This window comes from Larus michahellis, chromosome 1, assembly GCF_964199755.1.
Source record: "Larus michahellis chromosome 1, bLarMic1.1, whole genome shotgun sequence".
Taxonomy (NCBI): domain Eukaryota; kingdom Metazoa; phylum Chordata; class Aves; order Charadriiformes; family Laridae; genus Larus; species Larus michahellis.
In genome coordinates, this window is record NC_133896.1 from 22,712,246 (window position 1) to 22,729,702 (window position 17,457).

At 39.1% G+C, this 17,457-nt stretch overlaps 1 protein-coding gene across 1 annotated transcript in view; it reads right to left on the bottom strand.

Moving 5' to 3' along the window:
* Positions 1–2,258: 2,258 nt before the first annotated feature.
* Positions 2,259–17,457, bottom strand: part of MAPK11 (mitogen-activated protein kinase 11) — a 33,172-nt gene continuing 17,973 nt past the window's right edge. The window contains exons 5-12 of the mRNA XM_074591805.1: positions 16,611–16,640; positions 16,427–16,474; positions 13,908–14,022; positions 13,713–13,784; positions 12,018–12,097; positions 8,305–8,383; positions 6,747–6,920; positions 2,259–2,939 (exon numbers count right to left, since the gene is read on the bottom strand). Coding sequence (XP_074447906.1) covers positions 2,866–2,939; positions 6,747–6,920; positions 8,305–8,383; positions 12,018–12,097; positions 13,713–13,784; positions 13,908–14,022; positions 16,427–16,474; positions 16,611–16,640 — 672 coding nt within the window. The 3' untranslated portion in view covers positions 2,259–2,865. The remainder of the gene's footprint in view (positions 2,940–6,746; positions 6,921–8,304; positions 8,384–12,017; positions 12,098–13,712; positions 13,785–13,907; positions 14,023–16,426; positions 16,475–16,610; positions 16,641–17,457) is intronic.

The window sequence follows — 17,457 nt, forward strand, 5'->3', positions numbered from 1 at the left end:
GCAAGTAAAATTTGGGCCATGTAACCAGGGCCCTAATTAAAGACATTTTTAGCAAATAAAATTTTTAGAAAATAAAATCCTTCCTTTTATATTCGTTTACTCTTTAAAATTTGCTTTTAAGTGATGTGCCTTACGGGTTCACCAAGTCTGACAAAGCCCTCACTCCTGGATGTTCACCTCCATTCCCGTGTTTGTGTTGGTTGACAAACTTTTTTTTCCCCATCTGTGCTCAAACGATAAGCATTGCTGGCGCTCAGCCCTCCACCTTGCTGTCCCGGCGGGGTACCGGCTTTCCAATTACCCTGTCCTGCTGTTGTAAACTGATAAACTTACCACATTGCATTACCGCAAGGGAGTCGGTTACCTGCTCTAGAAAAATACTTCAATTAGTGGCTTTCGAGGTCTAAGAAATCGCCTGCATTTTGCAAATTTAGAAAAAAACATCTCTCTTCCTACTGTTTTTCTTGACATTAAAATGAGATGATTTATGGGTTTTGATGGTATGTCATTAAAAATAGCTGAGCTCTTGTTACCCATTAGTGTCACCTTTGATTAGTTTAAATGTGGCTATGACCGTATGCTTCCTAAATAATTTATCTCCTAGAAAAAATTACATCTTTGATTGTAGAGGGAAATATTCAGAGGAAGATTCAGAGTTGCTTGAAGAACAAATTTGGCAAGTGATAAAACTTTGTTTCTACCCCCCGTAGCAGGGCTATGGCAAGCGCAGACCGTCTGGTCTTTGCCTACCCCAGAGTTTTACGCATCCTTTGAAACATTTGGTGACGGCCACCCTCATAGCCCGGAAACCAGATTAAACAAATGATGGGACAAATCCCACACTAAATGAATTATTGTTGGATGCAGGAGGTTCTTGTGAAATCTCTTTACTTCATCCTTGCCCTTCCAGCTGGAATAGAGCTGCAGAACAGGCTAGCAAGCTCATGATCAGATTTCAGAGAAAATAAAGCACTGAGCTACTTTTCTGTTAACTGGAAAACCAAAAAAAAAAAAAAAGAACAAAAATATATTTAAGACATGACTAAGTGATTATTTTCATTATATAGTCAGACAAATAATTCAAGGATTTACAACCTTTTCCCTTATTTCAGTCAGCATGATGTTCAGTGCTTGCGTGACCATTACAGGCCTCATCCAGCTTCGTAGGAAGCCAAAGTAATGACACCCACTCTCGTGAGGACTCACGAGAAATCCACGCAACCATTTACTTTCAGATTAACATCCCTTGCAGAAAATTGAATACAAGTGGCTGTATTCCACTGAAAGCAAGTATTGGATAACGGGCCGGCATTATCAACAACAGTCCACCACTTAGCCCACATTTTCTCCGTGGAATGCTTATTTCTATTTCTCAAAGATGACAAACAATACTGTATCAAGTATCTCTGAAAAATCAAAGTTCTTGGACTTGCCTTTTTTTTTTAAATCTGTTTATTAAGAAAAAGCTTTTCTTTTTACATAGAAAAGATACAGAGGAAGGTAAATAAATGCAGTAGAGTTCATTACCTCATGTAATAGCTGTACAACTGAATCTTAATGACAAAAGTTGCAGAAAACCTAAATAATATAAAAAGCCACCTCCAAAATAAGACTCTGACAGAGCGAGAACGAGACACAAAAATGAGCAACATTGAACAATCGTGAATCACAAGTACGTAGAAAGACACAGCCAGTACACCACAAGAGGCCTCATGCCAAAGGGTATTCCTGTTTCAGTACTATGCCTTCAATGAGGAAATCAGATAAATTTAATTCTGTGAGACATTTTGGTACCCAGTGTTTTTATTATTTATTTTCCCAGCTTTTCAGAGCTGGAAAGCCTTTAAAATTTTGCTTAAAAAGAAACTGTAACGAGATGGATATTTTGTTTTTCACAAACAAATTCTTAAATCATCTTGTTTTGTCTTGTCTTCCAATGGCAATTATTAGATTATTTTCCCAAGAATTATGTGAAGGAAAAATAAGACGATGAGGAACACCGAATCCAAAGTGGGGAACTGAACTGAGTACTCTTGCACTGCCGTCTGTGACAGCCTTTGCTGAGGCTTGCAGAAGACTGCAGAGATCTGCCGCAGAGCCTTCGGGGCACCGTCCTGTCAACTCGGGCAAATTCACCAGCGCTCCGCCAACGGCGTGGTTAGGAGTGCCATCAGCGAGTAAAATGGTCTCACAAACGGGTATCGTGCAGATTAGAAAAATATACATGGGTGAAAAAAAAATGAGAACGGACACTTGAATGGCAACAGAAGACAAAAGGTTTATTTTTACTGACTCAACTGGTGTTAAGATCGCTTGAGAGACATCCAGTAAATCTGTAAGACCACCACAGAAATGACTACATATGCATATTCTGTCTATCTCACTACCACACCCTCTCTTCATAAAGGCACTAACTATAAATAATGTGAAAACGGACAGATAAAACACCAGAAAAAAAAAAAAAAGGATTGCTTGTATGGATTTCTATGTTTATGTTTGGATACATTCATGCTTTAAATGTACAATTTTGAAATTAATTTTAAAAGTCACCTTTATTTTGGCAATACAACTGATAAAATGAAACATGCAGAACACACAGCTCGACAGAACTCAGTGCATAATTTTGTCAGAATGAAGCAGTTCTTTATCACCCTTTGTGAGTTGGGAATACATTCATATTACAAGGCAAAAAAACCCAACCCACCCCAAACAGACAACATCTGGCTTCTGTGTAACGCGTCTGCTTTTCCACATCTTCTCCAACATCTTTGGATAGTAAAATCTACGTCTGACCACAGGTTAAATTGTATGGTTTTATTTTAACAGTCTTCATAGTGCAGCAAGGCAAGACAGAGCTGCCTGTATTCACTGTTCTATCTCCAGGCTATCCATTTTTAAGTCAGGGGGTTTAAAACTAATCACTTCTCCATACGTAAGCTCTGTAGAGAGGGTACAAGGGAGAGAGAAGAATTAGGTGATGTTCTCTTCAAAAGAAAAATATTCCAGACAAAACAGTTCTACGGATGCACGTGACTTGTAGTTTGTATTTCCAGCCTTTTTAGAGTCCAGATCCAAAAATAGGCTGAACTCACCAGGAATCCTTCTGTGAACCTCAGATTACGAGTTAAGACTCACAAATACTGTTATTGTACAACATGTCTGTCCCCTTCAGCTAATTACTAAAACACACAGGCCCTGAAATGGAAACATCAATTATGCTGTCAGATGACCTGCCAAAATGACGTAATAAAAGACAAAATGTAATGGAAAATGGAATCTTTAAAAGCACCCAAACAGGTTTTAAATTGTACACTTTTAACAGCTGCGAGTGTTCTTTATCATCTCCCAGTCCATTTCCTTCACCATAAATCACTTGTGATTTATGTGCTAATGCCTTGCGATCTAGGTTTTGGGTTTGGTTTTTTTTTTTAATATATATACTTTATTGTAAATAATTTTAAGGTCCTCTGAAAAAAATGTTCTTTTGTCTTAGAAGCACCTAACAGTTCTATTTTCATCAAGAAAGGCTTACCTAGAAACACGGACTCCTTGCTATTTTACCCTGCTTTAGGAATAGCCTTTTATCTTTTCATGCTGACAGTCATGTCCTGTTTTGTGCCTTCCACAGCAATGGAGTATGTCGTCATCGGCAACCTCCTATATATTTGCTCAAGTTAGATATTGTATTTTAAGGACCAAATCCTGTTCACACATAAATATATGGCTAACAGTGCATTACTTCAGGATCTGTTTCCCAAACAGTGCTGTTTGAGTCATATCACTCTTATGCCTATTAGCTGGCTTATTAAACAGATCTGCCTGAGACAGCTGCCACACCTGCAAGTGGACCCAGCACTCCTCTAAAAAGCATGTAAAAATCTTGCTTATGCTGTTTGTGTTATGCTGTAGCATGGGAAGTGATGGTGTCTCTGTACTCGGCACTGGTGAGGCCTCATCTCAAGTGCTGTGTTCAGTTCTGGGCCCCGCTGTACAAGAGGGACATTGAAGTGCTGGAGCGTGTCCAGAGGAGAGCTACCAGGCTGGTGAGGGGTCTGGAGACCAGGTCATATGAGGAGAGGCTGAGGGAGCTGGGCATGTTTAGCTTGGAGAAGAGGAGGCTGAGGGGAGACCTCATTGCCCTCTACAACTACCTGAAAGGAGGTTGTGGAGAGGTGGGTCTTGGCCTCTTCTCCCAGGTGAATAATGACAGGACCAGAGGAAATGGTCTGAAGTTGCGGCAGGGGAGGTTTAGATTAGATATTAGGAAGAATTACTTTACTGAAAGAGTGGTCAGGCACTGGAACAGCCTGCCCAGGGAGGTGGTTGAGTCACCATCCCTAGAGGTGTTTAAGAAACATCTAGATGTAGCACTTCAGGGCGTGCTCTAGTGGCAGAGACTGTAGGTTGTTGGGGGGTGTGGGTGTGCGTGGTTGGACTCAATGATCTCAAAGGTCCTTTCCAACCATGAAGATTCTATGGTGTATGGTGACCACCGTGCCAGCTTCTGTGAAGGATTTTCTCTGAAAGACACCAAGTGTGTCCCCGAGGTGGAAGAATTCGTTAGGTGACTCTTTCAGTGATTGATCTGAGGCTATTAAGTAGCATCTGGCCAGAGGCAGCCAGGTGGGAGCTACAGCGGTTCTGATTGAACTCGGAGGAAGCCAGCGTCCCCACAAATCGCATGCCTGGGACTGTATTAGAAATTATTCCTGCTGGCTGTGCATTACGTGTTTACGAAGCTCTTTGCCCAGTTTTCGTGCCACCTGCTCAGCTGAGAGTACAGATGTTAAGCCGAGACATGTGCAACTGGACATGAGAGACAGCGCACGGCATCCAACTCTGAATAGCATACTCTTGGCCTCTAAAATTTTAAATATTTTCTAACTGATTAAACACGTCAGAAGAAAAATCTATGACCTTGGGCTGCAAGCCTCAGCAGTGTGCGATGGAGGTCAAGGAAACTCTGACATGCATAATGTGTAAGACAAAGTGTCTGAAATCTCATTTTACTTTGGTGCTTGGTCCCTCTTGGGATCAAGCGCTGCTGATTTTTAACTTAGCAGGACAAAAGGGGAAATACACCATTAATGTCTTGAGAAACTGGGTCAACATTTCATCAACAATACGAACATTTTATGCAAACGGTCACCTTTCATGTCATCTTACTTAAATGTGGCACATACCGTACTTGAAAAGAAAAAAGTTTATTCCCCAAGATAAAAATATGGCCAGGAGGAAGAGCTGCATGTCCTGCACCAGTTTGGAGGGTTTTGTCTCAGGCATTTTTTTTTCCCTCTGTATAAAGAAGGAATTTGACCTGTAGTTCCAGCAAGGACAATGGTGTATAAAAACATGATACTGTCCTTCCTAGAGAATTCACCTCCACGTCCTCATTTCAGTTCGGAAAGTGTTAAGCTAAGATTGTTCCTGAAATTGTTTCGACGGAGTTTCATCACAAACAGAAATCAGCTTCATGGCTTGGAAATTGTTAAACTTCCCTGTTAAAGACTCAGCCAACTGAAGAAGTAGCAGAAAACAAATCATCCACTGGCAAGTACAGCAGCAAATTGAAGATGCTTCCCAATAAAGATGATGTATGGGTGCTGCTGTATGCTGCCAGGTTTTGCAGAGGAGAGCGTGTGTAAGGAATAAGTGATACCAATCAATCCTCCTTGTTTGTACAGAAGCAATAGGCTTCTAGAAAACCCTTTTCAGGGCTCTAGGAGGTTGCTTTACTGTAGAAAGACCCATGACCCCACTCCTATCTTTCTTTAAGAAGTATTTGCTGTAGTCAGTCTGCTTGTCTCCCCTGCAACGCCCAGGATAAAACATGGAACAAGTGCACGGGCATGAGTAAGACCGGGGAGGTCACTATTTCTCATCATAAAGCTACGCACTATGCTAATGTATTTTTATCAAGCCTTTCTGGAGTAAAAGTTATAGAATATACAACTAGAAACAGAAGAACATTTATTTTATAGAATAGATATTTCATCTTAAGTCAAAGAAAGGACTTTATTGATAAAGAGGAACAAGTACTTTTCTAGAATATTAATCTAAATTTAAAAATGTCTAGTAAGGAATTTTTAGCATAATATATCCTTATTAGACAATGATGAAATTGGACTGTACTTTTCAGTATACTTACAACCTAAATGTTTGGCCACGTTACTTCCGTGACTGTAGTGCAATATGATCATGATGCAAGCACGGAATTAACTAATAGGAAAAGGTTGTTGCGGTATTTCTCAAGAATGGGTTTTGGGGTGTCAATCCAAAGTAAAATCATCAACTCTCATCTCAAATAGCATCAACAGCATGGTTTACCTATTAATTCCAATTACTTGGTTAACTAAAGAATGATTAACAAAACACACATCTATGTGGAAAATACTAATTTCTGGTTCTGAAGAAAGGTAGATCAGAATCCCAAGTAATGCCACTTGCCCTAGGACAGTTACTTCAGCTGAGGATCTGACCTAGAAAACTAAAAGCAAGACAGAACGTGTGGTTACCTGCTACAGGGAATCTAGTGAGAAGATGATAGAATGGGGGAAGGGAGTGAAATCCCGAGAGGAAGAACAACCCTTTCCACATCTCCACTCCCACAAGCACATACATGGACTTATCTTGTTTCGCTGAGGCTTAAGAGTTCAAATTGCTCTGGTTAGAGACAGAGGAAAACTGCTATTTAAGTAAGGTTTTGTTCTGCTGCACGTATTAACTACCGTGTGCAATTCTGTTACCTTTCCATTCATCTATGGTTCGCTCCTTATTCTCTATTGACTCATCGTACAGCTCGGCCTCAGGCTCATCGTCCGGATCGTGATACTGTACAAAGTAGGGATGTGCAAGTGCTTCCGAAGCAGTAATTCTTTTATCGCTATCTAATATAAGCATCTTCTCGAGAAGATCTACAGCTAAGGGAAAAAGAGAAACGGGGTTCAAAGCCAGAAGAGATCATCTAGAAATAAAAGAGAAGGCAACTTTTTACACACAATCTATTCTCACTCACCTCAAACATAGTTAACATTATTGGCAAACCCACAAGATTTCGGCAATATAACAACTAAGTTTTGAAGATTTTGTACTGTGAGTACTATTTTCAGAGCTGAAAGAAGCTTCTCGTTTGCTTGTGGTGCGCACAAAGGTTCATTATATTCTATTTGATATCTGATTGACCTCTTCAGACACCCAAGACCTTCATTCTGAAAAGATCTGTGTGCTTAGAAGTTAAAGATCCTGTGTTGCGCACCATGTGCTTAATTTGGTCCTGATCAGTGCAAATGTGAGGAACTTAAAATTGTGACTGTGAGATTACACTTTTAATTAGCTGCATCAACAAAATCATCAGATGAAAACCCCAAAGCAACTTTACAGGACCCAGCATAAAGAAAATACATTTGAAGTCAACAGTTGCAGAACATTAGAAACGAGAGAGATCTGTAAGGCTGAAATTGGTTTTATATGGAAAGTTTATCATAACTATTTAAAATATTATATACAAATTATTTTAGTGCTTTCATTAAGAACTGTTATTAATTTGCCTTTATGTTATTAATATGTAGCATGCTTTCATGTACCTCCTGCAAATAAATCCCATTTTTTATAAGAAAGTGTTCACAGCTACTTGTATTTGTAAAAAGAAAGTTGTCTTTTAATAGACAGAGCAAATTCAAAACATTTTAACTCATTACAGTTCCCCATATGTAATGTTTTAATGTGCACTTGACGGAACTGACCGGGCACTGTAGTAAGATGACTCCAGTGACTCAAACGTCTCCTTTGCCATGTCACAAGAAATGGTTCACAGAAACATCTCTTTTGCACAGGCAAAAGCAATTGGTTAGACATAAAACCAATTGTGCAGGATCAGACTAAAGGTCTAGCCTGGTATCCTGTGTCCAACAATGGCTAATACATTCCTAGGAAATAATACTCAAAAGGGTCATTCAAACAGCTGTACTTCCTGGTATGTTCTGCTCGCCAGCAATTTACAGCTTATGGCCTTCCTGAGCCAGAAGTGATGTCTCTCGTCTAGACCCCGTGACATTTTTATTTATTCCTGCTATATATAGATGGCTTTTGCTTTTCATCCACAGACTGTTTTCCTTTAGGAGGTTCCCGTAATCTCCACCAGAAACAAAAGACACAGGCTTCATGAAGGGAAAAGTCTCAGGGTGAAAGGTTAAGCAATGCTCTTCTCACTGGTCTGATCATTATTATATGGGATCATATAGCAAAGGAAGGCTTGAGTTCCTGTGTTAGTGAAAGATTTAATCTGTATCAATCTGACTTTCTTACCTAATGGATTGGCACCACGAAATACTGCTTTCAAATCCTGTTGAGGCATATGTGGAAGAGATTCAATGTATTTTCTTGCCTAGGAATAAATCAATATACATACCAGATGCACAGAGGTTAAATTTTGCCCAACAGCAACCATATAAATTCTAAAAAAACAGATGTAGTGTTTTTTATGTTTCTTACACATGGGCAACCTTCTTCACATAAAACCATAATGTATGACTTTGTTTTAAACAGTCACTCCTGTATATTGCACAATAAGCAAGAAAGTTTTAAACAGGTATATTTTCCTCTAAGGATTACGTGTTAGCACTTCTGTTTTCACCTACACTTAGTGGTTCATTGCAGCATATCCCTAGGGAACACAAGCATGTAATGTTCAACCAGAAATTGGAACCTAAATCATCTTTCCATTACCCTCAGCAAAGTGGTATAATCCAGCCTGCATCCTTCCTTCCTCTCCGTCCTCCGTTGAACAGTAGCTTCACTAACCAAAGAAAAAATCCTGATACTCCCAGGGCACAGATCTTCAGATATTTAACAGAACTTACAGCTTGACTTGTCACCGTGGCTGTGAAAGGCTCATCCAAACTCAGCTAGGAAAAGCCCACCCGTGTATCGGACCCACAAATGTCAGTGTGGAGCCTGACATTACACGGGCTACAAATTTCTGGCCTGAGGTAGATAGGTTGAGAAGAGAAGAGGTTGAATGCTGGTCCTAAGGGCTGGGATCAGACAGAACAGGGAATTCTGGAATGGAACAGCTAAAGAAGAGGCAAATGGCTCAAATCTGTAAAGATCCCAGCTGGTCTCTGAATAAACCTCAATCCTTTTGAAACATGTTTGTGTTACAGGGAGGTCTCCCTGCACACGTAGCGATCCTGTCAGGAGGAGCCTATCTGCACTAGGCTAACTACGCATCCTTGGCCTACTGAAGACAGCAAAGGAAATAAGGTTGTTCATACCAAGCAGCTCCATGGCTTCAAGTGAGATACCAGATTGAGAATTGTGGAACTGTCTTCTGGACTATCATGAAGTGACTATAAAATACTCTGACATATCATCTGTGCAATCCTACAACCACACTTGATCCTGTTCCATACACTGTTCTTTCTTGCCATCATCTTAATTTCTGCAGCTATGATGAACTGGTATAAAGATATTTTAAATCATTAGATGGCACAGTGGCTTTTCAAACTGTATTCTAATTTAATGAGGCAGATCTATTTATTTTTTCTGCTTCTTGTAAGATGTAAGCATATTCTATCAAAACTCTAGACTACCATTAGTGACGCATTTCAGAGTCTTACTAAGAGAAGCAAGCCTTCATGTGTTATATCTCCAACCTGTTAAAACTATATCAGCATTTTCCCTTTTTGTTATGGGGGCTGATGGCAAGACTTTCTATAAGGATGATTTCTTCTTAGCAGCTGTAGCCAGTCGTGCAGAGAACAATGGCTAAGGACCAGTCAAACACAGGCTTCACTTCGCCTATTTAATGCTCCTAAAGTTCATAAAGGCAGCAAACACCTGCCAGGCGGTCAGGGTGTGCAGCTCCTATCAGAGTTCAGTCTTCCAGGGCATTAATTTATACATATATATGAACAGCAGAGCAAAAGAGACCTGCCACGCATTCCTGCATGGAAGCTACAAACTGGGGTAGAAACAAGAGGTTTCTTATCTTATGACAAACATCTGTGGATTTGTGGATTATTTGTTTCTGTAGAGACATCACTAATCCACACGTGACTGAACAAGATATGGTAAAAATTATCTCCAACCTTGTCCAGAAGTCCTTTGAAAACAACACAGACCTATCAAAGCATACAACCTCTCCCCTCCGCTTATATATTCACCACAGAAACCCAACCAATAGAATCCAGACGTTTAAATTATTCTGAAAATTATGAAATGCAATCACCATTTAAAACCATATTAACATGAAATACTGACAAAACAGCACAGTAATTTGCGCTGAAACATCTCATGAGATTGATCTTTTCGTTTCCCATTCTTTAATCCTCTACTTATAACTAAAAATAGGCTTGGCATTTCAGAAAACCTGACCTTGCTGTTAGAGGAATGGAAAAAAATTGTCCTGGACTGCAAGCTGCATTAAGAAACATCTAAGCAATATGGTGAAACTACAAGGTAAAGAAGAACTAGAACAAAGGAATAGAATAGACACTCCTTTACAAGAGGCAAGTACCTCCAAGCAAGGAACGTATCTCCTTTGACATTGCTCCTCTAAGCAGGCAGCAGCAGCCCAGAGGTGACCTAGCAGCACTCACAGTCATTAACTTGGGTTTTGTATTCTCCCTATGCTCTAAAGGTATAATTAGCTGCAGTAAGAGAGTTTCAGGATTCCTGTAGTTTACTGAGGTATGCTCTGAAACAAGAAATTAAAGACAAAAGCAGATACTATCTCCAGTAAATATTTAAGGTGCTTAATCTCATAATCAAAAAGCTCACAAACGGACTAGTTGTGGGTAAATCCCACACTTGTATACACCACTCTGAATGTCATACTGCAAAAACTGTAGGATCTTAATAACACATAAAGGTTACACAAGGACCTACGAGGCTATACAGGGACCTACGCTTCGGACAGCACGGTCTGAGATCTGCTTGTGGATCCAGTCCCTGGCACAGGAATGGATCCTCCTCCTGCCCTGGCCATTCCCAGGTGCTGGGTACCCACAAACTCTGGGGCTGTGCATTGGCCTGCGCTGATGAGGTTTCGTTATGCTTGTGTTACCTGAAATAAGTAAGAGGCCTGTCTTTGGTAACACTTGGACCTTCCAGAAATATGGCATTGCTCTGGCTCTCCTGCTGCTCCTGCTTACTTAACCCACCAGTCTATTCATTAGTAAGTTCAAAGAAAACCCATCAATATACACACAAGCTAAAAAGTAGTCATTAGTATTAGTCTGAGGCGTATACAGAAAAGGTGTAAGAAAACAGCTTCAGCTCAGGAGGTATCTGTGTGCTGTTGTTTATCTGAATTTTTACACTGTGCTCATCACCTGCCTTTATCAATCAATACCACGTCTCACCCCTCAGCTGGATATCCACAGTTATTGCTTAAAGTGAATTCTTTAAGTTCTCTGCTAAAGTGTAGCAAAGTTCATTTACTGGATTACTATTTTAAAGAAGTCATATGGAGAGTTAAAAATCATGCTGTTAACTACAGATATTATCATGAAAGTGGACCTCACACAAGCATTCAGAGAGATCAATAAATACAAATTTCAAATTAGGGATCCAAATAAGAACACCCACGCAGAACCCACATTATTTGATTCTGCTGTCTCTGTTTAGATCCCCTGCAAAACAGAAAGCATAAAAATTACAGAGGCATCAGATTTAATAACACCACTACAATGCTCTGAGCTGAGCATCAGCTTGGATTTTTTATTATAAGTCTAGGAGCAAAATAAAAGATCATCAGGACCAATTGCAAAACTCCTTTCAAAAACCGAGTACAAGAGAACAAGTATCAAAATGAATCCAGCTGACAGTCAAGTCATTTGGATACCTCTAAAAAGAATGTTTTTTGAACGGTGGCATTCTAGCAGCAAAAAAAGTACAGATCACTTTGAAGTGTCTGCCCATTTCCAAATCAGAGTATCTGTGTAACACAACCAGTGACACACAACGCCAATTAGAACGACAGAAATCCATTTAACTGAATGAAGCTGAGAACTCACATGTTCTGACGATATCTTCTTCAGAAGTTCAGAACTGGGTGTGCCCACAACTTCCATTATTCTCTTTAGTTGATCAATATCTGCATTATTTCAGGGAAATAAACAGCACAGGGTCCTTCTGGGTTTAAACAATTAATGAACTTTCACGCAGGTAATTAAGATGTTTAAAACTTTTCAGCAAGACAATTCCATCGTAGTCCGTGGAAGGACACCAATTCATACCTTCTTAAACCTAGTCCTGGAGTATCAAATTCTCTATTGTACTATATGAATCTGTCAGGTGTGCTTGTACGTGAAAAAGATGCACGAAAAATATTGCTTTCCTGTCCTAGCTCCCAATTTAACATATTGGTAGCCTTAATTTTAATAGCACATTTATGTTTCAGTGATCTGAGGGATTTCTGAAGAAAAGTCTAATATCATATAGCACACAGGGCTAGATTACTCATCTGAGGGCTGGTAACTGGAAAATTCTCATTTGGTAGCTTTAAAAATCTGTTTTATATCAGTCTCAAGACTAAAAATGTTAATTTTTCATTGCCATATATGACCTGTAAAGTATATTACGTTTTCCCTAGAGAACCAAGGTTATTTTACAGCTTTATTTAAATTGATGTAATCATATAATTGTAGACAATAATTTATAATAGCAAAAGAGACCTTATTTCTTGAAAGCTGGATGTATTGATTTTTCCAAATACCACATATCATGTAATCAAACAGTCAGAAGCACAGTCGTCATCCAGCTGATGGACATCTGGACGATGCCTGTGGTTACAATAGAGCCTAATGATGCTGAGCACAACAGAAAAGTCAGTGGGGAGACTTGGTCCCTCAGCTCTTTTCACACTTTTGCAGGCAATTCTAACCTCATGTTGCTTTGCACCTGGCAATGGCTTAGTTTTAGCAGAAGCGTTCGCTTTTTGAGGGCTTTCAGAGTAGTGAGAAATGTCAATATTCAGTACAGAAGAATGTGCCTTTGTTTCTCACATTAAAAGCTTTCCTCCTCTGATGTGTTGTTTCCCCATTCCTCATTATCTGTTTTTCTTCAGTTTTCTTTTATTATTTTACTCTTTTTTTCCTCTTGTCAGTGCAGGACATGCCAATGGAAATCCCTAATGCTCCAGCAGAGACCACAACACAGTGCTGAAGAAAAAGAGGGTTTTGTTTGTTGCTCCTGTGGCATTTCTGGAACTGCTGGCTTTTTTTTTTTTTAAAATATATATAACAGGACACAATATGCCTATTAATTCACTTACTATTTAAAAGTTAATTTCTTTGCATTTTAGAAACTTCCAGCCTAAAAGCAGTTCTATTTTTAAAAATTATATTAGCTGATCAAAAATTACTGCCTTTACTCAGCTTCAGTTTTCATGTATGTTACTTCAGTGACACACACATGGAAGAAATCTGCTCTGTTGTAACTAGGTTATTATTTAAATACAGACACACAACAAAGAATAAATGTAACTTATTGTTGTTTATGAACATCTGTTACTGTTTTTTTTTCCTCCCAGTGGCTCTCATATTCAGCTGTCATATACACTAAATTGAAAGATTAGCAAAAATTCTTTACTGTTTTAGAAGTTTGTTACTGCAAAAACATTTCCATAGAAACACTCAAGTCACTAGAAAAAAAAGGAAGAATTAGAGAGTATTTTTATATCTGCATTTTATGTTTTATGTTAAGGATACAATCATTTCCTGGAAATAAGGCCTTCCCTTTCAATAGCTCTGCCATGATGCATCCAACCGACCAGATGTCAACTGCCGAAAAACAGAGAGAGAAATGCGTACGATGAATTGAAGAGATCCTTAAACAGAGTTGCCTCTCGACTTAAAACCATCGCTATATCCAGCTGTAGCAAAATGCACGTCTTTACAGTTTACCTGTTTGATTGTAGTGCATCCAGTTTAACATAATTTCTGGAGCTCTGTACCACCTTGTCGCAACATACCCGGTCATTTCATCATCAGTTTGGCGAGCTAAACCGAAGTCTAAAATCTACAGAATAAAAATAAAATAAATAATAATTAAATAAAAAAAAAAAGCCATTTCACTTTGTTACAGGTACTGATTTTCCCCATTACCCATTTCTGAGTTTATCTATAGTCCCTCGCTATCGGTGAAGTGAACGAGCAAGACCCCGCGGAGGGGCGGATGGGCTCTCCCTCGGCACTCCTGCAGCCTGCGGGTCTGCATAAAGATGCTTCCACGGCGCGGCGCCTGGCCCGCTCTCCTCCAAGGCAAACTTCACTTTCTGCCTCAAGTTCAATTTTCCCCTGACGTTCATTTTGCTAAAAATAAGCACTGTTGCTATAAAAAAAATGAAACGCTAACAAATGGGAATGTTTGCGTAAAATGCCAACGGCAAGTGCCACTGGCCATTTAAACATTTAAAGAACACACAACTCTGAAGAGTTTCTGATGTTTCCCTTTCATTTCTATCTAAGCATTTACCCAAATCATGCATCATTCCGGTGCCACTAGGAGAAAAACATATATCCTGCGTAACAAGGTAGATTTAAATCACATACCATCTGTTCCTGGTAGAACTCCCCCACTGAAACAACAAAGGAGCTCTCTTTAGGTACACATATTACTCAGAGGCTTGATGGCAAAATGTTCCCCTCCATATGCTCTCCCTTCCTAGGTTTACATTGCCAGGAAGTTATTTCAATTACATTTTTCCTGCTCATTTCTTTGCTTACTATTTTTTGATTAGTCTGTGTCTCACTAATTGCAGAGCTAAAAGGTATCCCGAACTCTTAAGAGAGACTGGTGTGAAAGTGTACCGTCTGAGCCTCAGCGTTGTTCGTTAAGTCAGTTAACGAAGAGTGTTAGCTAATTAGCATCTCTTCAAATACAAATGTGAATGAAGATCAGTGGCAACCTCCCATGATGAAATCCAGGATTATTTATTAAGCTGATGCTAATCCTTTTGATTGGGAGTAAAGAAAATTTTAAGAGTATCATTCAAAATTCCTCAAAATTATTCAATAATCCAATTTAAAGACATAAAAAGCCTAAAGAAAAATATTAAAATGTAAATAACACATCAACATCTTTACTTCTATTATACTTTAACAGCATTATTTATTTCTTAAAAAGGCAAAACTAAAAGCACGAGGCAAACAAGGCATGAAAAATGGCATGAAACTCAAACACTAATGCCCTTATTTTCATAAGGGTTTTGGCAATATTTTTTTTAATAGCTGATCCCTTTTATCAAATGTGTACACACATGTTTTCCTTCTTTTTGTTTCTATTTTCTTTTTGTTTGTACCTGGAAATATCCACTAGTTAGTTCTATTAGAAAATAATTTGGTATCAGAGGAAGTAAAGCTATAAATAAAAACAAAGCAAAGAGCAGCGTAACAAACGCTAGGCAGGGAGGTGCACAGATACCACAATAATTGGAAAAAAAATATTAAAAGTCTCCTTTACTTACAGTACAAAAACACAGCACGCATTTTAGAGTGCATGCTCAGACCCAGATGACCCATAACATTCCACAGATGCTGAACATACATGCATGAAGACATTAAAGGGATAATCATGAAACTTGCTGAGCATCTGCAAGCGTCACTAAACCAAATGGGAACTACGGTTTCTCACCACAGATCCGGATTAGTGGGAGAACGCAGCTGCGCTGCTCTTATTTGCTATTGTGATTTTTTTGCTGATCTTGTAGTATTTGGACTCTTTTTCTTAAATCCCTCGCAGCTGGAATAAAGTGATTACATCGGAGTCCCAGTCACAGGGAGAAAGATGTTTCTGGCTGTCATGGAGAAATGCTAAACTTCTCATCCTTAGGCTTAAAGGCTCAGAAAGCTGGAAGACATCTTCTCCTTCTCCAGAGTCTTGTGCTTATTATGTAATATTGTATCACAAAGATATGTATTTATATAGATGTGTGCATTAAAATAACATTTGAGAAGTGTGGATTACAGGGTTCTTTGTGTTTGTTTGGGGTTTTTTTGGGGTTTTTTTTTTACTTCTTGTAACTGTTAACGTAACTGGTAATACTGGTACCTTTTTCCAATTTACTCCATCTAGCTTGTATATTCTATAGATACAAAAAGTTATGACAAGGCTACATATTACAGGTCAAGCTTTCAAGATATACTCAGTTAAGTACTCACTCATGGGCCAAATCAATAGCCTACGTACCATCTGTGAGGAACCAGGGATGAATATTTTGCAAGGATACTTGTGTTTATACAAAATTAACATTTGGGAGAAAACACAAGTTCATGGAAATGGGTTTTCTATGTCAGGGGAGCAACAGTAACAAATAACTGAAATTAAGGGAATCGGAAATAAAAATGGTAGCTAATGTTTTCTTGGAAAACTGTCATCTTGAGAGCTTTTACAACATTCTTCATGACAACAGCATGATACCTACCCTCAATTCACAGTCTTCATTTACAGCTAGGTTACTGGGCTTCAGGTCCTGTAGCAGAACAGAGAGAGTTAGTCAAGTATGATTTTAGCCTTTTCAAATATATTATAACTGTGTCTTAGAAAGACGTTTGATGCACAGAGGGACACACTTCATTCATTTTTATTATCGCAATGAGTGAACTCACCCGGTGGATGATTCCAGCTGAGTGAATATACTGTGAAACAAAAAGAAAAAAAAAAAAACAAAAACAGGGTAAGCTTTGAAGTTAGAGGTGAAGGAATATATAAGTCACTTGTCTTGTCTTTTTCCTTCTGAGACGGATTGTTTTATATACTTAAAAGACTTACATCACACTACATTTTCAGATCAAACAGAGGTATGACGAACTTCAAAACCTTGTTTTGTCTTATCCAGAGCTGGATATTTCAAGAAAGGTTAACCATGAAGACCAGACTCTACCATAAAAGACAGCACTAGCAGTGATTCTTCTGTTGAAAGTTTCTTACCAATTTGGAATTTGTTCAGTCTTATCTGGATGCCCATGTTGACCAGTTAGCGGCTCAGTGAAGTCAGCGGCCTAGGAAGCAGTATGGTTGACTCATAGGTGACGTGAGTCACCTTCCCATACTGTGAACACTGAATGTGAGAGACACTTGCACCCCAGGACAGGTTAGTGACCAAGATATTACCTAAACCACAACATCGCTTCAGGTCCACTTCCAAAGCAGGGACCCACAGCAGAACTTCAGTGGCTATTTAGTGTCTCTGCTTTTTAACATAAAACATTAAAACTCAAAGACTGAGAAAAGCTTACTCCCTAATTGCCTATCGCTCACTTGTTAGAACTAACAGCCAACTTATCTATGATCTTACTGACCAGGATCAGCAAGACCTTGAAAACCTCTTCTATCCTCTAGAGGCAAATTCACCTCCTTTTTTTAGGAGCAGAGATTACAGGCAAAACCTGTATATCAACTGGGAAAACCCAAAGAAAACACCAGAGCATTCTTCTTGTTCCAGACCTACGCACT